At 41.9% G+C, this 27,517-nt stretch overlaps 3 protein-coding genes across 15 annotated transcripts in view; 1 reads left to right on the top strand and 2 right to left on the bottom strand.

The window, feature by feature from the left end:
* The window catches only part of N (neurogenic locus Notch protein), a 45,428-nt gene extending 25,549 nt beyond the window's left edge, over window positions 1-19,879 (top strand). The window contains exons 3-9 of the mRNA XM_020947361.2: window positions 2,378-2,640; window positions 2,711-2,915; window positions 6,111-6,241; window positions 11,021-17,202; window positions 17,265-17,583; window positions 17,667-18,104; window positions 18,179-19,879. Of these exons, the coding sequence (XP_020803020.2) occupies window positions 2,378-2,640; window positions 2,711-2,915; window positions 6,111-6,241; window positions 11,021-17,202; window positions 17,265-17,583; window positions 17,667-18,104; window positions 18,179-18,528 (7,888 nt within the window). The 3' untranslated portion in view covers window positions 18,529-19,879. The remainder of the gene's footprint in view (window positions 1-2,377; window positions 2,641-2,710; window positions 2,916-6,110; window positions 6,242-11,020; window positions 17,203-17,264; window positions 17,584-17,666; window positions 18,105-18,178) is intronic.
* A 317-nt stretch (window positions 19,880-20,196) lies between these two features.
* LOC110179753 (UPF0729 protein GD16342) lies at window positions 20,197-20,964 on the bottom strand. 2 transcript variants are annotated; one of them, XM_020947369.2, is made up of 2 exons: window positions 20,785-20,964; window positions 20,197-20,731 (listed from the first exon to the last, which is right to left on the bottom strand). In XM_020947369.2, exon 2 carries the CDS (start codon window positions 20,705-20,707, stop codon window positions 20,423-20,425), a length of 285 nt encoding a protein of 94 aa, XP_020803028.1. In that variant the 5' UTR covers window positions 20,708-20,731; window positions 20,785-20,964; the 3' UTR covers window positions 20,197-20,422. The 2 variants fall into 2 exon arrangements, with proteins under 2 accessions (XP_020803028.1, XP_086686437.1); XM_086830311.1 differs by having other exon boundaries at window positions 20,197-20,713; window positions 20,785-20,922.
* Window positions 20,965-26,393: 5,429 nt separating this feature from the next.
* LOC110179749 (uncharacterized) overlaps window positions 26,394-27,517 on the bottom strand; it is a 39,058-nt gene continuing 37,934 nt past the window's right edge. For all 12 annotated transcript variants that reach the window (XM_086830271.1, XM_086830247.1, XM_086830251.1 and 9 more), the window contains one exon: window positions 26,394-27,488. In XM_086830271.1, coding sequence (XP_086686397.1) covers window positions 26,909-27,488 — 580 coding nt within the window. In that variant the 3' untranslated portion in view covers window positions 26,394-26,908. The remainder of the gene's footprint in view (window positions 27,489-27,517) is intronic.

The raw sequence follows: 27,517 nt of genomic DNA, 5'->3' as shown, positions 1-27,517 counted from the left end.
GATCTTAAAACCTTCTTGCCTCCTGGTTTAGTTTATTAAAATAAACTTCTTAGTTGTTTTTCTAAACAATTATTTTATTGTGACTTCTCTCGTTCTAAATTCTTAAAAAAAATCCATTTCAAAACTAAAGTTTTGTTAAGAAAATGTTGTATATTTTCTTGTAAATCTACTCTTTATAAAATAATCTAAAAATCCGTTTTAAAAGTAAATTTTTCTTAATTAAATACTTCTTATATTAATTAAAATTCACTTCAAATATATATGAAAACCCCTTTTTTTTTGCTTCATTTGAAACCATTCATTTCATTTCATTCCATTCAATTCCAATTTCTTTGACGTTTCGAATAAAGGTGACTCATTCTCTTTTGGCCAACTTGTTGGTAACGGCTTAAACCGAGGGGGGGGGGGGGAGAAGCTGGGGTTAGGGACAACTGCCTCAGTTTATTTGCCAATGCAAGTCACGTTTTCTGCTGCTGCTGCTGCTGCTGCTAATCCCCTCTCCTGCCTACCTTCTCCCCCGGATTCAAAACTAGTTACCAACCGAGCGACTTTGTGGAACTCAAACTCGGCTTGGCCGGTCTGTGTATATTATAATTTATATTACATTCATTTTTTTTGTGGGAGAGGTAAGAAAAAAAGTGCAACACCTAATTTCTTATATTTTTTTTTCGAGAAATATTAAACACCATTTAAGCTACTGTTGGAGCCTACATCCTGTGATCAAAGTACACACTCTCTTCGATTAGGATCATCGATACGACAGAGTTTGGGGCTAGGCAGGGATTCGATTTGCTATAAATTAATGCTAAATCTAAAGTATTTTCACACACTTGTAACGGGAAGTAGCAAAAGAAAAAAAAAAAAAAAAAAACCAAGAAAGGAGAGAGAAAAATAAGAAAAGCGGGTTTTCCACCGATGGACGAGCAAACCCCTCATACTCCGAGACCCCCTTTTTCTTCTGGTTGGTCAGCCGCCTTAATGATTATTCATTGCCTGATGCTGGGATGCTGGGATGCTCCTCGTTCGGTATGTTGCTACTGCAGCATCAGCATCAGCAATGCGTGTAATTTTCTCATTGCAGTAGCAGCAGCACCAACAACAACAAAAAAAAAGTACAAAATTTAATATGCAATCAAGATCGCGCACAAATTACCGTACATAAAAATTGTTTTCTCAAGGGAAAAGTAACAACAACAACAACAACAATAATAATAATAATAATAATAACAATAACAATAACAACAAATACTTAAGGAGTGGAGAATTGGAGAAAAAAAAAGAGACAGCAAAAGAGAGACAGAAAGAGGAGAATAGTGTGCCATCATGGGCATTACTCAACTAATTTGCTGTTGAACTTTTTATCTCAATTTTGTCACTGTTTTTATGCCTTAAATATGGTTAATTACTAGATAAGAAATTGAAATTAGTAATTATTATAGAATAATTGTTATAAAGCAACTAATATTCCCAAGTACTAAGTACTATTGTTGAGAGATTTTAAAGTTAGAAACTAAAGTAGATGTTTATTAAGAAAGGTTAAGGTTTATGTCGATAAAATCTAAAGAAAAACAGACTATTTAAATAAAGAAAAATATTTAAGAATAATTTGATATATATATATATCTTTTTATATGTATAAATTATGATTAAAAATTGCAAAACATTTAATTCAAAACATGATCTTATTTAAACAAATTATAAAAGAGTTTCCTATCCCTAAGAATTTAATTTTTGCATTAGCTTCTTTAAGGATAGACACTCATCCCATGAGATATATATATCTTATATATGTATATATCGGTTAAATATCTTATCTGACGTCTAATCTGGCGCTGCTGTACTTTTGCCTCCTGCTTGGCTGCTTGTCTTGTCTTGTCCGTTAAATTCCAACTGCAATTCAAAACCAAATCCAGTCCTGTGAAAGTGGTCCGAAAGGAGCTTGTGAGATCTTTGGGCGGAAATGAGGCTACTTTGTCAGCTTTAACACTTTGGAGCAGCATATGTGTGTGATGGTGTTGGGGTTTGGGGCTTGGGGTTTTATCAACCAATGCAAATCTAACCAAGTGCCGATGTATTTGATATAACCGTCGATTGGTTTGCTAAGCAGACCAGTCTATAAACTATATAGTGAAAGATGTACAAATGGTGGGAAGGCACTGTAAGAAAAAGGATAGGATAATATGCTTAGTTTGAAGTCATTTCTAAATAGAAATAAATAAGCTTAGTTAAAATTACTTTAAACTAAGCATATTTATTTAAGAACCTTTAAGCAAAGCCTATAAAATATATAAATAAACTAGTTCTAGAAAGAAAGTATAATTATTTCTTCATCAGTTTATGTATCTTTACTATATCCTCTATATCTTTATCATTCCAGTTGTGATTCCCATTTTGTTGGCGACTATTGTGAGCACCGCAATCCCTGCAACTCGATGCGTTGCCAAAATGGTGGCACCTGCCAGGTGACCTTTCGCAAAGGTCGCCTCGGCATATCCTGCCAATGTCCCTTGGGTTTCGATGAGTCCTTGTGCGAGATTGCGGTACCGAATGCCTGTGACCATGTGAGGTGTCTCAATGGAGGCACCTGTCAGCTGAAAACGCTCCAAGAGTACACCTGTGCGTGTGCCAATGGCTATACAGGTGAGATTTGTTTTTTAAATTTTGAAAATGTATATAATCTAACATATATATTTGTTTATATTAATTCAAGGTGATCACTGTGAGACAAAGAATCTGTGCGCAAGTTCGCCGTGTAGAAATGGTGCCACCTGCACTGCCTTGGCTGGCAGCAACACCTTCACCTGCACCTGTCCGCCTGGCTTTACGGGTCCCACCTGTTCCGATGATGTCGAGGAGTGTCAGTCGAATCCCTGCAAGTATGGCGGCACCTGTGTCAACACCCATGGATCCTACCAGTAAGTGTTTGAACTTCCTTTTGACTATAGTTTTTATACCCTTTCCAGGTTTTAAAAGCTTCTAATCATGTGAAGGAGTCATTTCCCACCCTATAAATCATATATATCTTTGATCAGCACGAAAAGTCGAGTCGATCTAGGCATTTTTTGCAGAACCAAAATTTTTTTTAATTTTTTCTAATTTTTATAAGGGGTTACATCGTTAAAATTTGCAGAATTTGACAAAATTTTCCAATTTTAATTTGAGTATGCAGATATTTTTATCAAACAAAAACTAACATAGAACCGCTTTCCGAATTAAAAGTAATGCATTTTTGACTTAGTTATATTTTACTGATTTTTAGCCACATTTCAAACTCAATCCTAATATAAATATCAATATAAATGAAGCAATTAACCAAACCAAAGCGTTTTTGCATATCAATCGTTTTGCCGATTATCAAATAAATCCAAGTGTCAGCGGATGTTATAACTCAACTACCGACTGACAAGTGCAAATTGTTTTCTCTGTTCGACAAAAGATCAAACACGTCTGATTCTAGCAACAAAACCCCAAATCGATAACAAATCATCATCGTTTCGGGTTCGATTTGCATATTTATCTGCCAAAGAGGCCCCTTTGGTAGCTTCCTTTAATTAATGGCTATTTAAAACTAATAATTTATAAAATCGCATTCAAAACTTGTGGTTTTATTTTCGATTTGAACCGATTTGCATAGCTTATTGATTTTCGTTTAGGCCAACAACAAATTGTCATTTCCACTCTAATTAAAACACACAAAGAAAAGAAGACCGATCGACCTATAGAAAATAAGTCGAACAAAAGATCTCAAATTTCCGGCGATCTCTTTTGTTTGGAAAACAACAAATTTTACTCTTGTTTTTTTTCTTTTTTTTGGAAACTGGTTCGGTTTGTTCATGTAAATTAAATTATTTTGTTTCGTTTCGACATCATTTGCATTTTTAATTTGAAACACACAAATTATCCCATGTGCGGAGGTGTGTGTATATACATATCTTTACTAAAATCCATTTGAGCTGAAAAGTGCGATGTGAACATGTGTTTGCCGTTGATTTAGGTTTAGTTTGAGTGTATTTCAACAGGCTGACATTTTCAAAGCAATTAGCATACACTAAAAACAATTTGTTACCATTAAAACACACACATATTGGAAATAATTTAAAGCTACTTAAAGAGCAACTCATGATATTTGTATATTATAAATATATATTTATATATTTTGAAAAGTGCTGAACTGTATCTTTTACTTCCACATAAATTGCACTTTAAAATTAAACCTCATAAATTGCAATTAAATTGCTTTAGATCTCAGGTTCGCTTTGCAAAACATTGAATCCCAAAATAAAACTTCAAAATAAATGATCTTGGAGGGTAGCAAATGGGGGGTCCAAATGATCTTCTGCCACTGTTGAATGGCTTGGCAGGGCAATTTGCATAAATTTCATATTCGATTTGTGGATTTTATGATGTTTCTATGCTAAATCACTGCTTAAAAGCTTAGTCATACCCATAGTTTATGAGGCTTTCGATTTTTTGTCTCCTATTTTTTTGGGCAAAAAACAGCAATTTTATTTGTCAACTGTCAGTTGGTGGGAATTTATTAATGGAAACAAACTGTCGAGCACACAAAAAGAATAATTAAGCGAATATTCAAAGCATTTCGATTAAGGGGATATTTGTGATTATTCGTGAAGGCATTGAATTTTGAGTGGAGTTAAATGGATGAATAATTCGAAGCACTCAATGGAAGTGGCATAAAGTTTAAATTAATTTTTAGTTAAATATATTGATATTGGGTAATGATATTTTTTTATATAAAATATTTCTTAAAGGTTGCTAAATTATTTTAGGTTTTTTTATAGTATGTAAAATGCATATTTTAGCTATTTATTTATATACAAGGATTGTTTTCAGTATAATTTCAATGTAGATCGGTTTACTAGCATGCAACAGAATTCGTACTTGGGAATTTTAAGCACTTTTTATTGCTGCTATGCTCTCATTTTATTCCATACAAAAGAAAACTTGAATAATTGGTATCTGCTAAGATTTCACTTGCTCATTAATGGCTCCCCACGCCCAACAAAAATTACCAAAAAATTCAACGAACTCGAAATTACCAAAAATAATACCCAAACTTCATTTGAATGTGAGAAGAAACACCAACAACAAAAAAATGTATAAAAAACTTGGCCCTTGGGCTATTGGCCTGCTGAATTTCACATGTCAATCAAAAATCAATTTTTTCGGTACACTCGTGTGTATATTGTTTTTCTTTTGTTTGGCTTAGACTCCAGGGCAATTTCAATTTAATGTAATTTACTCGAAAACCTTTCTGTAGTAAAAAAATAAAAGAGAAGTCTTGGCCAAATCTGAAATATCACCGAAAAATAAAAGAGAATTCCGCGTTCTGTTCTGTTTAGCCATTCAATTGTGTTGACTATTTAAAGAGTTTGCTGCTTGTGTGCCTTTTAATTGTTTAATTTAATTAAATGCTCTTTAATGGTCTTAATTAGCGCTGAAAGGGGCGTGGTCTCTTGTCTTATTTGGCCTTTTAAGGTGCTCCCGGCCGAAAAAGCAAACCCGTTTTAATGGCAAGGCAACAAGAGCGAACTGGAAACATTTCTCAAGAATCTCAATGCAGTTGGACTTTCGGTTCGGCTTACAAGGCACCAAAACAAATTAAGTTTAAATCACATTAAAAACAACGTATAAGAATGAAATGAAATGAAGAAGAGGCGGCCAGTACAAAATCAAAGTGAACAAAAACACTCGGCCCATAAAAGAGAGTCCCCAGCGAGAGATACTTGGGGTTTTTTTTTTGTGTTTTATATTATATTTTCTTGTGTGTGCTGTTGTTTGTGGTAACAACCAAAATAAAACCGGTTGAAACTCCTCTAAGCAATTGTGGCAGAGCCAGAAAGAGACAACGACCACCAATCCACACACATACTCACGAACCTCAGTCCTCAGATTGAGATACAAATCCAGATCCAGATCCGAATCCGAAGTCCCAACTGCAAAACGGAAGTTCAAGTCAGAGAGGAGACGAATTTTATGGTTTCTCTTGAACTTAATTACATACTGTCTTGATTTTATTAGTATTCCCATTCTATTTAGTATTTCTTGATAGCTAGTTCTTATTTCTTATTTTCTTATTTCCTATTTTTCAGATGCATGTGTCCCACGGGCTATACGGGAAAGGATTGTGATACCAAGTACAAACCCTGCTCACCATCGCCTTGTCAAAATGGTGGAATCTGTAGATCCAATGGTCTGACCTACGATTGCAAATGTCCCAAAGGTGAGTTTGTCAATAGACAATATATCAATCTAAAATTCTAGAGGTTTTAGTTAATCGAAAGCTTTTTAAATATAAATATTTAAAGCCTACTTCTTCAATACCAAGTTTTATGTGTGTAGTCCTCATACGAACCAAGTTACTTGAGATGGTTTATTAAGCACTTGTCCATATATCGAGCTTAAGAACTTGATAACAAGATTAAAGGTTACTAGGTTGAATTCTTTAATTTAAATTTAAATATTAAAAATAATATAATGATATATAATATGTTATAGCATATTTCTATACATAGTTATTATAGAAACAATGTTTTGTAACATAGCTACCCCCATACCAAAATTCTAAGCATTTCTCCCGCTCAGAGCCAAGTTACAATGGTTTAGTATCAGTTTTTCCCACCGTTTTTCTTTCTAACTAAGCATTTGCTTACCCCCAAAGCAGTAAATTAGATTTGCTAACCTTAACTTAGCATCTCCATCTCCATCTAAACTCCCGGGGTTATCAGTTATTAAAGCTTGATTCTCGATTTGAGCAAAACGCCCAACCCGAGGCATCAGGTTCTCACCAATCAAAGGAGAAAATGTGTCCCGATGAGAATGCTTCTCAGCGCCTATCGATAGCCAGTTATCGATTATGGTGAGTCATGACTCCATGACAGAGCCACGAGCCAAAAGGGGGGGAAATGAGAAGAAAAAGGCGCCCACGCCAAAAGTATCTGAAGTAGCTGGCTGCCACAAGGGGCAAACTCGTTTGTCAGCATCAACAAAAAAGGGGGGAAAAAATAAACCTCCTTCGTTTGACCAGCCCAGCAGCAGCAGCAGCAGCAGCATCATTCATCAGTTTTTTGTTGTTTTTGCAACTGCAACTTTTACATTGCAACTCATTTCCATTCCATTCCATTCCACCGTTCCGCGGGCATTACAAATTTTGAAAAAAAGATCGTGGCCCTCATCCGCGAGCGGCTTCTTTCTTTCTTTCTTCCGTTTCTTCATCTCGCAGCTCCCTCTTTTGATTTTTCTTCTGGCGGTTTCTTCAGCTTCCTTGGTTTCTTTATTGGGTCTCCTTGGCGGCTGATAGTGTTGCATGACCTCCTTAGGGCGTATCTCAGTGCTTAAGCATCCAATTCACCCTGAAGATCATTGCAGAAACGACGAAAGACATGGCATGGGTATTAAATTACACCCAGGCGGCTTAAAGGAGTTTTGTTGGGCTTCAAATTGGCATAATTGTCGCAGTGATGGGTATTCTCTGGGAATTTTATAGATTTGTTACTTAAAGTATAAACTATTTCGGGAATTTATTTCGAAGTCATTACAATCATCAGCAAAAACAATCTATACAGCTTAATATCTGCTAATTTATACATCTATTTCTTGAAGTATGAATTATCTTTTCTATATAATCACTCTAGAATTTATTACAAAGCATTACATTGGAGTTCTTTAAATATTTTGATTTGTATCAACAGCAGAAACAATCTAGACAGCAAAGCCTTTGATCTCGTTTTATACTTATAACTTAAGCATAATTATAAAGATTGGGTAAACTGGCTCCCATTGATTATAATTGTCCGATCAGATACATAAATATATGTATATGTATTAACTCTCCCCCCTTCTTTTTTCCACAACTTTTTAACCTTCTGCCGTCAATTGTCGCCCATTCAGTGTTTTTCTTGTTGTAATTCTTATTCATCATGTAAATTGCTTGGATTGCATACAGTCGTATGTACATGTTTTCACACATATGTATGCCTTTATGTGTATGTGTGTGTTTTGTGTGCAATTTTCAATTAATTCATTTCAATTGATGCGAATTGCACACGACAATTTACAAAAAGCTGCAGTAAATGCAGCGAGGGGAGATACAGCAATGTGATAAGTCTGGCCTTTTAATTGCGGCCAATCAAAAATTCTAATGACATAAAAAAACTTGGCGGAAGAATTGCAATAAATAGATCAGGGATCAGGCAAAGGATCGTGCGAAAGTGTGACCAAAACCATATTTATTCATATGCAGTGGGAAATTGCGTCGTAGAAGAGTCGTATTTGAATTAAAATTCAGCATTATTAATTAAGAAAGGCTAATGAATGATTAAATAGATTCATTTACGGCTAAAGATAATGGCAAGTTGTGATCATAGCTTTATTGACAATTCTTTTATGTAGATTTTGATTGCGTTTAATCAACAAGGCGTAAAACCTGAGATCTTAAGCTTGATTTAAGATCGTGTGAAAGTGTGAACCAAGTCAGAATTTGCTCTCATTTATTGCACTGGGAAAATGTACGCTTTTTTCGTACTTTATGCAGTTTTTGTTTGGTTTTTTGTTTTGGTTTTTTTGTGGCCCATTGAGCAATCTTAACCGAATTACAACAGCCAGCGAACAAGTCAACAACGAAACCGACACGACACGACACGAATCGCCCTGTGGACATCACGTTGCAACTTGCATTAAGAGCAAGAAGAAGAAAAAAAGAAGCGAAAACAATTTCGGTATTTGGGTGGAGTAGAAGGGGGAAGGGGGCACAGGTTGAAGTTGCACTCATTATGGAAAATAGGGAAAGAAGCTGAAGATGTCGTTCGAGACAAAATAACTTTAAAAACATACATACATACCAACAATGTTGATAAAATACATAGCAAAGGAAAAAGGAAATATTGTATCTAAAATTAAGCTTTTTTTTTTTTGTTCCTTTCGATATTTCTTTTCCTGTTCCTCAATCATATTTTGTTTTCCTTCCTGTTGTTTTGCTTCTTTTTGTCTAAGACAGCAACAAGTTGTAGTCGTAAATTAAATAAAAATAATAATAACAAATGCCGCTGCAACAACACAGGCAAATAATTTCTTGCACTCTTACACACGTACATACATATGTATGTATGTAAATATGTATTTTGTACGGATGTATGTATGTTTGCACATGTGGCCCTTCTTTTGTGGCATTAAAAAACCGACCAAGCAAGAAAAATCATAAGGAAAAAAAAAACAAAGCTCGTGGGCGAGACTGAGAGAGAGCTCTACATAACAAATATATCTGTATGCAGGGAAATACCATTGCAGTGCGATTTAAATCCTCCAACACACACACCAAGATAAATAAAGCGCAATGAACGAAGTCCAAAACTCGATCGCTTATGAGAGCGAGAGAGAGAGAGAGAAGGAGTATAGCGTGGGGATGGGGGGCGTCGCGACTCGCGAGAGAGCGAAAAACCGAAGCGCGCGCAGCATAAACAGCATTTTTCATTGTTGTGCGAGAGGGACAGTCCGAGAGAGCGGAAGAGAGAGAGGGAGATAGCTTGGCGCGCATTCGAAATAGTTGACCGCGGCAGCGATGCCGGCAGAGGCTTGGGGCTAGCGAGATATGAGACCGTGGGAAAGAACAACCAAAGACGTGTTGTGTGCTGGGTGCTGTATGTGTGTATGTGTGTATGTTGGCACAGTTGTGTACAAAACTATAGCACATAATTAATGTAAATACAATAGTTTTGAAATAGGTTTTGGGGGGAAAACATTACCAACAAGTAATAAATAAATATGTTTCTTTTGTTTATGGCTTAGCAAGAGTTTAAAGAATTCAGAGGTTAACAAAATTTATATTTATTGATGTTATTTTATTGTATTTATTTTATTATTGGTAAAATTTAATTTTAAGGTTCTAGAAATTCATATATGATATAATTATTTCATAAATCTATTTGAATGTCCTTGCCTGTGCGCATGTGTGCTTATATGCGGCTGCCTGTGTGCGTGCCTTTGCCTTGCCTTGTCTGTTTTCACGTTACATTTTGTTTGCCCATTCGCTTCGCATGCGCAGCCGCCAAAAGCAAAGCGCAGGCGCAGCAAACTCTAGGAAGGAGGGGGGGCGAAAACCGAAGAGGGAGCCAGAGAGTTTATCAGGTAAACGGAAAATCCAAGAAATATATATATGTATATATAAATGTAGATAGAGAGAGAGAGAGAGAGTGGTGACGCCGGCTCTCTCCCTCTCTGGAAAACAAAACAAACATGTGCAGCACAGCTGCAAAGCATTCCTTAGCAATAACAACAACAACCACTGAAAGATTGAAATACAAGCAAACAACTTTAAGCGGCCGTTGCGTTTTGTGCGGCTGCTTCGCCCTGCTCTTTATGTTGTTGTTGCCTCTCAACCACTTTTTGTTGCCTACTCCATTCCTTCTCGTGTGTTTTCTTGTTGTTGTTTTTGTTGTGGCTGTAAACGTTTTCGTTTATTGAAGCATTTTATGATGTTGCCATAAATCTGATTATGCACTCCATTGCACTGTGGAAAGAGGATAAAAGGGAGCGGAAAAAAACAGATATAGGGAAGGATAACCAGAGGGAGAGAGAGCAGAAAATATCTCAAAGATACGTGTTAGTGTGACCGTTGTTTTCTTAATTTTTAAGAAAATGCTGTTTTAAGATGGTAAAAACTTAATGAAAAACTTAATTTACTTCACCTCAGATTAAAGATTAAGTCTATGTTTTAGGGAAATTTGATTGATTTTAGTTAAAAAACCTTTAAATACCTTTTAAAGAACAAAAGAAATGGAAGCCTCCTTTTTCTTTTTCCTTGTAATAAAAGGTTCTATCATTGCCGCCAAAAAGTAGGCAATATTATTGTTAAGGACATCGTATGGGCAATCGAATATGGTTATCGGTTCAATCTTAAAACCTTTTAATTTAAAATGAAATAAATACATTAAATAATTAATATGAAATAAATTTAATATAAATTAAATACATTAAATAATTAATATATTATTTTTATCCTTTCCAGGCTTTGATGGCAAAAACTGCGAACAGAACTTTGACGATTGTGTGGGTCATCTTTGCCAGAACGGAGGCACCTGCATTGACGGAATCTCGGACTACAGCTGCAGTTGTCCACCAAACTTTACGGGTCGCTACTGTCAGGTGGATGTGGACGAGTGCGCCCAGCGGGAGCATCCGGTGTGCCAGAATGGAGCCACGTGCACCAACACCCATGGCTCCTACAGTTGCATCTGCGTCAACGGCTGGGAGGGACCGGACTGCAGTGTCAACACCGATGACTGCAAGCAGGCGGCCTGCTTCTACGGCGCCACCTGCATCGATGGAGTGGGCAGCTTCTACTGTCAGTGCACCAAGGGCAAGACGGGATTACTGTGCCACCTGGACGATGCCTGCACCTCGAATCCCTGCCATGCGGATGCCATTTGTGACACCAGTCCCATCAATGGCTCCTATGCCTGCTCCTGTGCCACCGGCTACAAGGGTGTGGACTGCTCCGAGGACATTGATGAGTGTGGCCAGGGATCACCGTGCGAGCACAATGGCATTTGTGTGAACACACCCGGCAGCTATCGATGCAATTGCTCGCAAGGATTCACAGGACCCCGTTGCGAGACGAACATCAATGAGTGCGAGTCGCATCCGTGTCAGAACGAGGGCAGTTGTCTGGATGATCCCGGCACCTTCCGATGCGTCTGCATGCCGGGATTTACTGGAACCCAGTGCGAGATCGATATCGATGAGTGTCAATCGAATCCCTGCCTGAATGATGGTACCTGCCACGACAAGATCAATGGCTTCAAATGCAGCTGTGCCCTGGGCTTCACCGGTGCCCGGTGTCAAATAAATATCGATGATTGCCAATCGCAACCATGCCGGAATCGTGGCATCTGTCATGACTCCATAGCTGGCTACAGCTGTGAGTGTCCACCCGGCTACACCGGCACCAGCTGTGAGATCAACATCAACGACTGTGACTCCAATCCCTGCCATCGGGGCAAGTGCATCGACGATGTGAATAGCTTCAAGTGCCTGTGCGATCCCGGCTACACGGGTTACATTTGCCAGAAGCAGATCAACGAATGCGAATCGAATCCCTGCCAGTTTGATGGTCACTGCCAGGATCGAGTGGGTAGCTACTTCTGTCACTGTCAACCCGGAACCAGCGGCAAGAACTGTGAGATCAATGTGAATGAATGCCACAGCAATCCGTGCAACAATGGAGCCACCTGCATCGATGGCATCAACTCGTACAAGTGCCAATGCGTACCGGGCTTCACCGGTCAGCATTGTGAGAAGAATGTGGACGAGTGCATCAGTAGTCCGTGTGCCAACAATGGTGTGTGCATCGACCAGGTGAATGGCTACAAATGTGAGTGCCCGCGCGGATTCTATGACGCCCACTGTCTCAGCGATGTGGACGAATGTGCCTCGAATCCTTGCGTGAATGGAGGACGCTGCGAGGATGGCATCAACGAGTTCATCTGTCACTGTCCACCGGGCTATGCCGGCAAACGTTGTGAGCTGGATATCGACGAGTGCAGCAGTAATCCTTGCCAGCATGGTGGCACCTGTTACGACAAACTAAATGCTTTTAGTTGCCAATGCATGCCGGGCTATACGGGCCAGAAATGTGAGACGAATATCGATGATTGTGTGACGAATCCTTGTGGCAACGGTGGCACCTGCATCGACAAGGTCAATGGATACAAGTGCGTCTGTAAGGTTCCCTTTACGGGCAGGGACTGCGAGAGCAAGATGGATCCCTGTGCCAGCAATCGGTGTAAGAACGAGGCCAAGTGCACACCAAGCTCCAATTTCCTGGACTTTTCCTGCACCTGTAAGGTGGGATACACGGGTCGCTATTGCGACGAGGATATTGATGAGTGCGCCCTCAGTTCACCTTGCCGTAATGGAGCCAGTTGCCTCAACGTTCCGGGCTCTTACCGATGCCTCTGCACCAAGGGTTACGAGGGCAGAGATTGTGCCATCAATACGGACGATTGTGCCTCGTTCCCCTGCCAGAATGGTGGCACCTGCCTGGATGGTATCGGTGACTATGACTGCCTCTGCGTGGATGGATTCGATGGCAAGCACTGTGAGACGGATATCAATGAGTGCATCAGTCAGCCGTGCCAGAATGGAGCCACCTGTAGCCAATATGTGAATAGTTACACCTGCACCTGTCCCCTGGGATTCAGCGGCATCAATTGCCAGACCAATGATGAGGATTGCACGGAGAGCTCCTGCCTGAATGGAGGCAGTTGCATCGATGGCATCAACGCCTACAATTGTAGCTGTCTGGCGGGATTCTCCGGTGCCAACTGCCAGTATAAGCTGAACAAATGCGACTCCAGTCCTTGCCTGAACGGAGCCACCTGCCATGAGCAGAGGGACGAGTATACTTGCCATTGTCCCAGCGGTTACACGGGCAAGCAGTGCTCCGAGTATGTGGATTGGTGCAGTCAGTCGCCCTGCGAGAATGGAGCCACCTGTAGCCAGATTAAGCATCAGTTTAGCTGCAAATGCTCTGCCGGTTGGACGGGCAAGCTGTGCGATGTGCAGACCATCTCCTGCCAGGATGCGGCGGATAGGAAGGGCCTCAGCCTGCGACAGCTGTGCAACAATGGAACGTGCAAGGATCACGGGAACAGCCATGTCTGCTACTGCTCCCAGGGCTATGCGGGCAGCTATTGCCAGCAGGAGATCGATGAGTGTCAGTCACAGCCGTGCCAGAATGGCGGCACTTGCCGGGATCTGATTGGAGCCTACAAGTGCGACTGTCGGCAGGGCTTCCAGGGACAGAACTGTGAGCTCAACATTGATGATTGTGCACCGAATCCGTGTCAGAATGGAGGCACCTGTCACGATCTGGTGAAGAACTTCAGCTGCAGCTGTCCGCCCGGCACTTTGGGCATCATTTGCGAGATCAACAAGGATGACTGTGAGCCGGGCGCATGTCACAACAATGGCAGCTGCATCGATCGTGTTGGTGGCTTCGAATGCGTCTGCCAGCCCGGTTTTGTGGGTGCCCGCTGCGAGGGTGACATCAACGAGTGCCTGAGTAATCCCTGCTCCAATGCTGGTACCTTGGACTGCGTCCAGCTGGTGAATAACTATCACTGCAACTGCCGGCCCGGTCACATGGGACGCCACTGTGAGCACAAGGTTGACTTCTGTGCCCAGAGTCCCTGCCAGAATGGCGGCAACTGTAATATCCGGCAGAGTGGACACCACTGCATCTGCAACAATGGCTTCTATGGCAAGAATTGTGAGCTGAGTGGCCAGGACTGTGACTCGAATCCCTGCCGTGTGGGCAACTGTGTGGTGGACGATGACGATGGCTTCGGATATCGCTGCGAGTGCCCCAAGGGCACCACGGGAGAACATTGCGAAGTGGACACCCTGGACGAGTGCTCACCGAATCCCTGCATGCAGGGCGCCGCCTGTGACAATCTGCTGGGTGACTTTGATTGCCTCTGTCCGAGCAAATGGAAGGGCAAACGCTGCGACATCTATGATGCCAACTATCCTGGCTGGGGTGGCGGTGGCTCTGGCAGTGGCAACGAGCGATATGCCGAGGATTTGCAGCAGCAACGGGCGATGTGCGACAAGCGTGGATGTGCAGAGAAGCAGGGCAATGGATTCTGCGATGCCGAGTGCAACAGCTATGCCTGTAACTTTGATGGCAACGACTGCTCCCTGGGCATCAATCCGTGGGCCAACTGCTCCGCCCACGAGTGTTGGAACAAGTTCAAGAATGGCAAATGCAACGAGGAGTGTAACAATGCCGCCTGCCACTACGATGGACATGACTGCGAGCGGAAGTTGAAGAGCTGCAACCGTCTGTACGATGCCTACTGCCAGAAGCACTACGGCGATGGATTCTGTGACTATGGATGCAACAATGCCGAGTGCAGTTGGGATGGTCTGGACTGTGAGAACAAGACGCAGTCACCGGTGCTGGCCGAGGGTGCCATGTCCGTGGTGATGCTAATGGAGCTGGAACAGTTTAGGGAGATCCAAGCACAATTTCTGCGGAATATGAGCCACATGCTGAGGACAACGGTGCGCTTGAAGAAGGATTCCATGGGTCGTGACATCATAATACCGTGGAAGGATAATGTCCGAGTGCCGGAGATCGAGGATACGGACTTTGCCCGCAAGAATAAGATTGTGTATACACAACAAGTCTACCAGACGGGCATCCAAATCTATCTGGAGATTGATAATCGCAAGTGCACGGAATGCTTCACCCATGCCGTTGAGGCGGCGGAGTTCTTGGCCGCCACTGCAGCCAAGCATCAGCTCCTCGACGACTTTCCCATCTACAGTGTGCGTGGCATTAAGAATCCCGGCGATGAGGATAATGGTGAGCCGCCGGCGAATATCAAATATGTGATAATGGGCATCATTCTGGTACTCCTTGTCATGGCCTTCTTTGGCATGGTCCTGAGCACACAGCGAAAGCGTGCCCATGGCGTCACCTGGTTCCCCGAGGGATTCAGAGCACCGGCCGCCGTAATGTCACGTCGACGTCGAGATCCCCATGGCCAGGAGATGCGGAATCTGAACAAACAGGTGGCCATGCAGTCGCAGGGTGTGGGACAACCTGGTGCCCATTGGTCAGACGATGAGTCCGATATGCCGCTGCCCAAGCGACAGCGCAGCGATCCCGTCTCTGTGGTGGGACTGGGCAACAACGGTGGCTATGCCAGTGATCACACCATGGTCAGTGAGTACGAGGAAGCGGATCAAAGGGTCTGGTCGCAGGCACATCTCGATGTGGCCGATGTGCGTGCCATTATGACACCGCCGGCGCATCAGGATGGTGGCAAGCATGATGTGGATGCCCGAGGACCGTGTGGCCTAACGCCCCTCATGATTGCCGCTGTGCGAGGCGGTGGCCTGGACACTGGCATCGAGGACATAGAGAACAATGACGATAGCACGGCTCAGGTGATATCGGATCTACTGGCCCAGGGTGCTGAACTGAATGCCACCATGGACAAGACAGGAGAGACTTCACTCCATCTGGCAGCACGCTTTGCCCGAGCGGATGCCGCAAAGAGATTGCTGGATGCCGGAGCGGATGCCAATTGTCAGGACAACACGGGCAGGACACCGCTGCATGCCGCCGTGGCAGCCGATGCCATGGGCGTATTCCAGATTCTCCTGCGCAACAGGGCCACCAATCTTAATGCGCGAATGCATGATGGGACCACACCTCTGATCCTTGCCGCCCGCCTGGCCATCGAGGGAATGGTGGAGGATCTGATAACAGCGGATGCGGACATCAATGCTGCTGACAACTCGGGCAAGACGGCGCTGCATTGGGCCGCAGCAGTGAACAACACGGAGGCGGTTAACATTCTACTGATGCATCATGCCAACCGGGATGCCCAGGACGACAAGGATGAGACACCGCTGTTCCTTGCCGCACGCGAGGGCAGCTACGAGGCCTGCAAGGCTCTGCTGGACAACTTTGCCAATCGCGAGATCACCGATCACATGGACCGCCTGCCCCGCGACGTGGCCAGCGAGCGGCTGCATCACGACATTGTCCGATTGCTGGACGAACATGTGCCACGCTCTCCACAAATGCTCAGCATGACACCGCAGGCCATGATCGGATCACCGCCGCCGGGACAGCAGCCACAGTTGATCACACAACCGACGGTCATATCGGCCGGAAATGGTGGCGGTGCTGGCGGCAATGGAGGTGCCGGCGCTGGCAAGCAAAGCAGCCAGGCGGCCAAGCAGAAGGCCGCGAAGAAGGCAAAACTTATCGAGGGCAGCCCCGACAATGGACTCGATGCCACGGGCGGCAGTCTGCGACGCAAGGCCAGTTCAAAAAAGACAAGTGCGGCCTCAAAAAAGGCATCGGCAGCCGGTCTGAATGGCCTGAATCCCGGCCAGCTGTCGGGAGTGCCGCCCACATCGGGCCTACAGGGATCAGTTGCATCGGCAGCGGCGGCGGCACAAGCAGCGGCAGCGGCAGCAGCAGCAGTGGCAGCAATGTCCCACGACCTGGACGGTGGCTCACCAGTGGGCGTGGGCATGGGCGGGAATCTGCCCAGTCCGTACGACACCAATTCCATGTACTCGAATGCGATGGCCGCACCACCGCCGAACAGCAATGCGAATACGGGGACCAAACAGCCGCCGAGCTATGAGGATTGCATCAAGGTGAGTTGTGGGATTTCTTTGAGATATTAGAGAGCTTTATTAACTTGTTTTTTGTTTTCCAGAATGCGCAATCGATGCAATCGTTGCAGGGCAACGGCCTGGACATGATTAAGCTGGACAATTACGGCTATTCGATGGGTTCGCCATTTCAGCAGGAGCTGCTCAATGGCCAAGGACTCGGGATGAATGGCAATGGTCAGCGGAATGGAAACGGTGGAGGCTCTGGCGTTCCGGGCGTTGTGGGACTTTGTAATTTGAGTGGCCTGACCGGAGCTGGCAACGGAAACAGTCACGAGCAGGGGCTCAGTCCGCCGTATTCCAACCAGTCGCCGCCGCATTCGGTGCAGAGCAGTCTGGCGCTATCACCGCATGCCTACTTGGGTGAGTCTAGTTCCAGCACTAATTTCTTTACACTTAAACGTAAACATGAAACTAATTTGAGAACTGAATTTCTTCCTTTGCAGGCTCTCCATCGCCGGCCAAGTCGCGACCCAGCTTGCCCACCTCCCCCACCCACATCCAGGCGATGAGGCATGCCACCCAGCAGAAGCAGTTCGGTGGCAGCAACCTCAACAGCCTGCTGGGCGGCGCCAATGGAGGGAGCGTGACCGGTGGCGTCGGAGGAGTTGGGCCACAAAACTCACCCGTCAGCCTTGGCATTATCTCGCCCACTGGCAGCGATATGGGCATTATGCTCGCTCCGCCACAATCCTCGAAAGGTAGTGCAATAATGCAGACGCTATCCCCCCAACAGCAGCAGCAGCAGCAACAGCAACAGCAGCAGCAACAACAGCAGCAGCAGCAGCAACAACAGCAGCAACAACAGCAACAGCAGCAGCAGCTTGGAGGCCTAGAGTTCGGTTCAGCAGGCTTGGACCTTAATGGATTTTGTGGATCTCCGGGTAAGTTTCGATAAGGAAAAGAATCTCTCAACTCAACGAAAGCTAACCGAAAACATTCCTCTCGCTCCTTGCAGACTCATTTCACTCGGGTCAAATGAATCCGCCCTCGATACAAAGTTCTATGTCCGGGTCATCGCCATCGACTAACATGCTGTCACCGTCGTCGCAGCATAACCAGCAGCAGGCCTTCTACCAGTACCTAACGCCACCCAGCCAGCATTCGGGCGGCCATACGCCGCAGCATTTGGTCCAGACGCTGGACAGCTATCCGACGCCATCGCCGGAATCTCCTGGCCATTGGTCCTCCTCCTCGCCCCGTTCGAATTCCGATTGGAGTGAGGGCGTCCAGTCGCCGGCGGCCAATAATCTATATATCTCTGGTGGGCATCAGGCCAACAAGGGATCTGAGGCCATTTATATTTGACCATAAGCAGTGACTGGATTAGGATGGAAAGGGGATAGGGATAGGGAATGGGAACGGGGGAATTGGGAACGGGGACTGGAGGATCTAGAGGATCCCAGGGATTGCAAACAGGGACTCTTAAAGAGTTCCCCAAGGCTACACACACATAACACACACACGTTCTATATCTAAAATGCTATCTTATATATATTTAAATATATAGATATACATAAATGTATTTGTAATTCCTTATTCTCTACGATTTATGTGTAGTATTCCTTTTCACGACTTGTTCTATTATTTTTTTTTTTTTTATTTAATTTAAACGAAGAGGAAAGGCAATTCCAGCGAAGGAACTTAACTTAAATTATGAATTATTATGCTTGTTGTACAGTGCGCCGATCACGTAGATTTATCTACTCAGTGAGTTAAGAGCTCGTCTTGTGGGCGCATTTTATTTAATTGTCGTAACGTCATCGTAGCTTCCAGTAAACCGAACATATAGCATATAGTAATAAGGATAATGTTAGGCGAGGAGGGGGTAACGAAAAGGAAACCTAAACTTAGCGCAAATTCTGATTGATCAATTGGGACACGTTTCTAGTTGTAAGCGACGCATTATATCATTATATCGTAAGCTAAGGCTAAGTTTTAATCGAATTCTATATTCAACCGATGGCCCCCATACATTTATATCGTAGTTCTGTAGGTCTCGAAACTGAAGTGCTTATATAAACAAAATTGTTAGACGTAAAAACTGCATCGAACGAACTATTTTTTTTACACGACGTTTTTTTTTTATTACTATTACTATTATTATTATTACTATTATTATGTATTATTACATAGTGACTAAGCTAAACTGTAAAAAGATTCTCATAACTGTTTGATTTAAGGCGACAAAGCGAAAGGAGCGGCAAGAATTGTACGAAGATCACCGCCGTCGTATAATTTAATATTAATAATAATAATAACAATTAAATGATTTTAAAAGGGACGAGAAAAATATGGTAACAACTAGCCGCCAAGTTTTTTATATATGTTTAAGGCAACGCACCCTTTATACGATCTAAGCTAATAGATATTAATATATTTTCAAAAAATATACAAAAGACAACAAAAAAGACACTACAAATTTAACTTAAGCAAAACGATTATCTTGTTCCAATTTTATTAATTTTTTTTTTTTAATTTAAACTTTTAGCTTTCTTTTGTCCCGTCTATATATATAAATTTTTTACGTCGTTTTTAAAGTGTAAATTGTAAAATTACTTGTTTTCCTAATGCAAAACTCCAAGACAGCAAACGATAATGCGCAACAACCCCTTTTTTGACATATAAATAATAAATATTACAAATTATTTTAAAACAATTATGGGTGAATTTTTAATTTTGTATTTTATTGGCCTCGGCTTCCTATTATTCTTCGCTCTCCCTTACTCTTTCTCTTTCACATCTTGGCTTCACGAAAGTAAATTATTTTGTATTTTTAATTGTTTTTAAATCTGTAAAATAAAAAAAAAAAACACATTTATACTTAGGTTATCCCGAAATGTAGCACCTGAAAACTGAAGTCGTTTTGAATATTTAACCAAAAATTGAAAAGTATGGCTATATAAAATCGATGGACAACCTTTAACCTTTAATCCCCCCCCCACAAAAAACGATAGAAAACAAAGTACAACAATGTTCATGCAATGGTCAGTGGTCATTCTTTACATTTATTTAATTAATTAATCGTTAAGCGTAATTAGTTGCTGTTCCTTAGATAACGGTTCTCCCTAGAGGCCTTGTCCCCACCTCGCCACCACCTGACACATCGCACGATGATGACGATGACATTGAAGTTAAAGCGTGTGTGTGCGCTTCTTATTAACAAAAAGAAAAGGGGGAAGTGATAGTAGTGACTTTTAGACTAGATTTCCTTTTTGGTTTCCTCCGTTTTCGTCGTTGTTGTTGTGGTTAATGGGTCTGAGTTGTCAGTATTTCCATCCGTCGACTCTGGAGACTTCTTGGCCCCCGGTACATAAGGACACACACCGCCCTTGCACTCAAAGGGGAACTCCGGCCCCTTCTTGATTACATTGCCCTCGGCGTCCTTTTTCTCCCAGGGATTCCAGTAGCGCAGCAGAATCGGCTGGACGAATTTGTGCCAGATATATAGGAGCAGGGGAATGATAAAACAGGGCACGCACACCATCTTGTCCTTGTACGAATGAAACAGCTGTGCAGAAGGGATTATGAATACTTAAATAAACGGAAATATTTGTCACTTACTTGTAAGCTTGTCAATTTTTCAATGGAGAGCTTTGTTTTCCTGTTTTAATTAATTTTTATTTGTTTCCAGCCAATTTGTGTAAGCAGTGTGACCAAGGCTTCTTTGTTTGAAATAAACTAAATATACCGCCTGCGGCCATATGGAACTTAACTATCGATAACCATCTTCCCTGGACTCAGACCTTGGATGGGAAAAAAGTAATAAAATAAATGTTGTTGTACAATAATTGTTGTTGTATTTTATGGTTGATGTAGAAATCTCAGATGAACAGCCACACTTAAATTCGATTTTTTATAAAGTTCAACTTAATAACCGCAAAATTTGAAATTCAAATAGTCCGCCACCGTCTTCTGCTGCTTTCTGGTGAACCGCCACACTTAAATTCGAATTTTTATAAAGTTCAACTCAATAACCGCCAAATTTTAAATTCAAATAGTCCGCCAACGCCTTCTGCTGCTTTCTGGTGCACCGCCACATTTAAATTCAAATTTAAATAGGCGGTTTATTTCCGCCATACATGGTCTAAAAAGTCGAAGTGAGATTAATTTCCGCCATACATGGTCTAAAAAGTCAAACTCAAAAACCGCCAAATTTGAAATTCAAATAGTCCGCCGTCGTCCTCTGCTGATTTCCGTTCGCCTGTTACCCCAGATCAGGAAATGGGCAATTTGCTTAGAGATTTTCGACATTTTGCATAGGAAATGTGTTGTTGTTGTAGAAATGTTGTTGTACAATAATAGTTGTTGTATTTTATGGTTGTTGTAGCCATCTCAGATGAACCGCCACATTTAAATTCAAATTTAAACGTGGCGGTTAATTTCCGCCATACATGGTCTAAAAAGTCCAAGTAAGATTAATTTCCGCCATACATGGTCTAAAAAGTCAAACTCAAAAACCGCCAAATTTTAAATTCAAATAGTCCGCCGTCGTCCTCTGCTGATTTCTGTTCGCCTGTTACCCCAGATCAGGAAATGGGCAATTTGCTTAGAGATTTTCGACATTTTGCATAGGAAATGTGTTGTTGTTGTAGAAATGTTGTTGTACAATAATTGTTGTTGTATTTTATGGTTGTTGTAGCCATCTCAGATGAACCGCCACATTTAAATTCAAATTTAAACGTGGCGGTTAATTTCCGCCATACATGGTCTAAAAAGTCCAAGTAAGATTAATTTCCGCCATACATGGTCTAAAAAGTCAAAGTCAAAAACCGCCAAATTTGAAATTCAAATAGTCCGCCGTCGTCCTCTGCTGATTTCTAGTGAACCGCCACACTTAAATTCGAATTTTTATAAAGTTCAACTCAATAACCGCCAATTTTGAAATTCAAATAGTCCGCCAACGCCTTCTGCTGCTTTCTGGTGAACCGCCACATTTAAATTCAAATTTAAATAGGCGGTTTATTTCCGCCATACATGGTCTAAAAAGTCGAAGTGAGATTAATTTCCGCCATACATGGTCTAAAAAGTCAAACTCAAAAACCGCCAAATTTGAAATTCAAATAGTCCGCCGTCGTCCTCTGCTGATTTCTGTTCGCCTGTTACCCCAGATCAGGAAATGGGCAATTTGCTTAGAGATTTTCGACATTTTCAATAGGAAATGTGTTGTTGTTGTAGAAATGTTATTGTACAATAAATGTTGTTGTATTTTATGGTTGTGGTAGCCATCTCAGATGAACCGCCACATTTAAATTCAAATTTAAACGTGGCGGTTAATTTCCGCCATACATGGTCTAAAAAGTCCAAGTAAGATTAATTTCCGCCATACATGGTCTAAAAAGTCAAAGTCAAAAACCGCCAAATTTGAAATTCAAATAGTCCGCCGTCGTCTTCTGCTGATTTCTGTTCGCCCGTTACCCCAGATCAGGAAATGGGCAATTTGCTTAGAGATTTTCGACATTTTGCATAGGAAATGTGTTGTTGTTGTAGAAATGTTGTTGTACAATAATTGTTGTTGTATTTTGTGGTTGTTGTAGCCATCTCAGATGAACCGCCACATTTAAATTCAAATTTAAACGTGGCGGTTAATTTCCGCCATACATGGTCTAAAAAGTTCAACTCAATAACCGCCAAATTTGAAATTCAAATAGTCCGCCACCGTCTTCTGCTGCTTTCTGGTGAACCGCCACACTTAAATTCGAATTTTTATAAATTTCAATTCAATAACCGCCAAATTTGAAATTCAAATAGTCCGCCAACGTCTTCTGCTGCTTTCTGGTGAACCGCCACATTTAAATTCAAATTTAAATAGGCGGTTTATTTCCGCCATACATGGTCTAAAAAGTCCAAGTAAGATTAATTTCCGCCATACATGGTCTAAAAAGTCAAACTCAAAAACCGCCAAATTTGAAATTCAAATAGTCCGCCGTCGTCCTCTGCTGATTTCTGTTCGCCTGTTACCCCAGATCAGGAAATGGGCAATTTGCTTAGAGATTTTCGACATTTTGCATAGGAAATGTGTTGTTGTTGTAGAAATGTTGTTGTACAATAATTGTTGTTGTATTTTATGGTTGTTGTAGCCATCTCAGATGAACCGCCACATTTAAATTCAAATTTAAACGTGGCGGTTAATTTCCGCCATACATGGTCTAAAAAGTCTAAGTAAGATTAATTTCCGCCATACATGGTCTAAAAAGTCAAACTCAAAAACCGCCAAATTTGAAATTCAAATAGTCCGCCGTCGTCCTCTGCTAATTTCTGTTCGCCTGTTACCCCAGATCAGGAAATGGGCAATTTGCTTAGAGATTTTCGACATTTTGCATAGGAAATGTGTTGTTGTTGTAGAAATGTTGTTGTACAATAATTGTTGTTGTATTTTATGGTTGTTGTAGCCATCTCAGATGAACCGTCACATTTAAATTCAAATTTAAACGTGGCGGCTAATTTCCGCCATACATGTTCTAAAAAGTCCAAGTAAGATTAATTTCCGCCATACATGGTCTAAAAAGTCAAAGTCAAAAACCGCCAAATTTGAAATTCAAATAGTCCGCCGTCGTCCTCTGCTGATTTCTAGTGAACCGCCACACTTAAATTCGAATTTTTATAAAGTTCAACTCAATAACCGCCAATTTTGAAATTCAAATAGTCCGCCAACGCCTTCTGCTGCTTTCTGGTGAACCGCCACATTTAAATTCAAATTTAAATAGGCGGTTTAATTCCGCCATACATGGTCTAAAAAGTCCAAGTAAGATTAATTTCCGCCGTACATGGTCTAAAAAGTCAAAGTCAAAAACCGCCAAATTTGAAATTCAAATAGTCCGCCGTCGTCCTCTGCTGATTTCTGTTCGCCTGTTACCCCAGATCAGGAAATGGGCAATTTGCTTAGAGATTTTCGACATTTTGCATAGGAAATGTGTTGTTGTTGTAGAAATGTTGTTATACAATAATTGTTGTTGTATTTTATGGTTGTTGTAGCCATCTCAGATGAACCGCCACATTTAAATTCAAATTTAAACGTGGCGGTTAATTTCCGCCATACATGGTCTAAAAAGTCTAAGTAAGATTAATTTCCGCCATACATGGTCTAAAAAGTCAAACTCAAAAACCGCCAAATTTTAAATTCAAATAGTCCGCCGTCGTCCTCTGCTGATTTCTGTTCGCCTGTTACCCCAGATCAGGAAATGGGCAATTTGCTTAGAGATTTTCGACATTTTGCATAGGAAATGTGTTGTTGTTGTAGAAATGTTATTGTACAATAATTGTTGTTGTATTTTATGGTTGTTGTAGCCATCTCAGATGAACCGCCACATTTAAATTCAAATTTAAACGTGGCGGTTAATTTCCGCCATACATGGTCTAAAAAGTCGAAGTGAGATTAATTTCCGCCATACATGGTCTAAAAGGTCAAAGTCAAAAACCGCCAAATTTGAAATTCAAATAGTCCGCCGTCGTCCTCTGCTGATTTCTGTTCGCCTGTTACCCCAGATCAGGAAATGGGCAATTTGCTTAGAGATTTTCGACATTTTGCATAGGAAATGTGTTGTTGTTGTAGAAATGTTGTTGTACAATAATTGTTGTTGTATTTTATGGTTGTTGTAGCCATCTCAGATGAACCGCCACATTTAAATTCAAATTTAAACGTGGCGGTTAATTTCCGCCATACATGGTCTAAAAAGTTCAACTCAATAACCGCCAAATTTGAAATTCAAATAGTCCGCCACCGTCTTCTGCTGCTTTCTGGTGAACCGCCACACTTAAATTCGAATTTTTATAAATTTCAACTCAATAACCGCCAAATTTGAAATTCAAATAGTCCGCCAACGTCTTCTGCTGCTTTCTGGTGAACCGCAACATTTAAATTCAAATTTAAATAGGCGGTTTATTTCCGCCATACAGATTTTCGACATTTTGCATAGGAAATGTGTTGTTGTTGTAGAAATGTTGTTGTACAATAATTGTTGTTGTATTTTATGGTTGTTATAGCCATCTCAGATGAACCGCCACATTTAAATTCAAATTTAAACGTGGCGGTTAATTTCCGCCATACATGGTCTAAAAAGTCCAAGTAAGATTAATTTCCGCCATACATGGTCTAAAAAGTCAAACCCAAAAACCGCCAAATTTGAAATTCAAATAGTCCGCCGTCGTCCTCTGCTGATTTCTGTTCGCCTGTTACCCCAGATCAGGAAATGGGCAATTTGCTTAGAGATTTTCGACATTTTGCATAGGAAATGTGTTGTTGTTGTAGAAATGTTGTTGTACAATAATTGTTGTTGTATTTTATGGTTGTTGTAGCCATCTCAGATGAACCGCCACATTTAAATTCAAATTTAAACGTGGCGGTTAATTTCCGCCATACATGGTCTAAAAAGTCGAAGTGAGATTAATTTCCGCCATACATGGTCTAAAAAGTCAAACTCAAAAACCGCCAAATTTGAAATTCAAATAGTCCGCCGTCGTCCTCTGCTGATTTCTGTTCGCCTGTTACCCCAGATCGGAAAATGGGCAATTTGCTTAGAGATTTTCGACATTTTGCATAGGAAATGTGTTGTTGTTGTATAAATGTTTTTGTACAATAATTGTTGTTGTATTTTATGGTTGTTGTAGCCATCTCAGATGAACCGCCACATTTAAATTCAAATTTAAACGTGGCGGTTAATTTCCGCCATACATGGTCTAAAAAGTCTAAGTAAGATTAATTTCCGCCATACATGGTCTAAAAAGTCAAACTCAAAAACCGCCAAATTTGAAATTCAAATAGTCCGCCGTCGTCCTCTGCTGATTTCTGTTCGCCTGTTACCCCAGATCAGGAAATGGGCAATTTGCTTAGAGATTTTCGACATTTTGCATAGGAAATGTGTTGTTGTTGTAGAAATATTGTTGTACAATAATTGTTGTTGTATTTTATGGTTGTTGTAGCCATCTCAGGTGAACCGCCACATTTAAATTCAAATTTAAACGTGGCGGTTAATTTCCGCCATACATGGTCTAAAAAGTTCAACTCAATAACCGCCAAATTTGAAATTCAAATAGTCCGCCAACGTCTTCTGCTGCTTTCTGGTGAACCGCCACATTTAAATTCAAATCTAAAAAGGCGATACATTTCCGCCAAATTTAAATTCAAATAGTTCTCTTTCGCCCTCTGCTCTTTCTGTTCTTACCTGCCCAGATAATTTTGTTTTTGCAAGTTTAGTTGCGTTGTTTATTTATTTGCTGTTCTATATGGGTCTACATATATATACGTCATGTGTGTATTTGTATATGAAATAGTTTGTAGTACAAAAGTTATAACAAAATAAATAACAAGAAATCATTTTAATACAATAATACGCGAAAATACAATATATGTATGTATGTACATCAAGTTTGCTGAAGTTTAGTACAAGTTTATATTGCTAATGGTTCCGTAATAGAGCTTATTGAAGAAATTCTTTCCAGTTTGAGAGAAAGCTTAACTCTCACCGTTGACATGGAACAGAATTCTTTTAATCTCGCCTCTTACCCGGGTACATTTTGGTTTACGAAGAATAGCCCCAAAACCGTAGCCCCCATCTGCTCCGCCTCCTCCTTCTCGCCAAGACAAATGGAGACATCTACAATTTAGGGGTTTCGATAAATCAAGGACAGTATTTAAATGCTAGGATTGCGTAAAGAGGAAAAGGCGGACATCGTGCCTCATTCCAGATCCCTACACGTTCGTGGGCGCATCCATGCCGCAGATGACCGACTTGACGACGGCGGCCGCCGAAAGAGCTGCGAAATTCTGCCACTTCCGAGTGGACATGCCGTCCTTGTAGTCGGCAATGCCCTTCACCAGGATGAAGCTCTCCCTGCAGTTACCGATGATGCTGTCGAGCACACTGCTCATCTCCACATCGGTGGCCAGCAGGCCGTACTTCCGGGCAAAATCAGTGCGCAGCTCGTCGCTTCGTACCAGATCCCTGCCCGAACCAATGGGGCCCAGGTGCAGGCGCAAACGGGGAACGCCGTCCAGCTCATCAGCCGCTATGGGATGGGCCACCTCGATCACCTCATTGTTGCCGATATTCATGAATAGCTTGTCCGTCCTCGCGTCCGGCCGATTGAAGTCGCTCTCCGTCTTCTGGGCGAGCGTCTGTTGAGCCTGGTTCAGGTAGGTCTCCCACGGCCGCTTCACCAGCATATTGGCCTGCAGACTCTCGGCGATCAGCTGCAGTGAATCGTTGATGGGGAAGTAGGTCTTCACATCCTCGCCGCTCTTGTAAACGTACACGTACGGCTTCTCCTTGCTGCAGGTGAGAAAAAAAGGCTTTGTTAT

Source organism: Drosophila serrata, unplaced genomic scaffold (assembly GCF_035046125.1).
Source record: "Drosophila serrata isolate PLE 108 unplaced genomic scaffold, ASM3504612v1 contig_23, whole genome shotgun sequence".
Classification (NCBI taxonomy): Eukaryota; Metazoa; Arthropoda; class Insecta; order Diptera; family Drosophilidae; genus Drosophila; species Drosophila serrata.
This window is presented reverse-complemented; position numbering and strand designations above follow the sequence as displayed.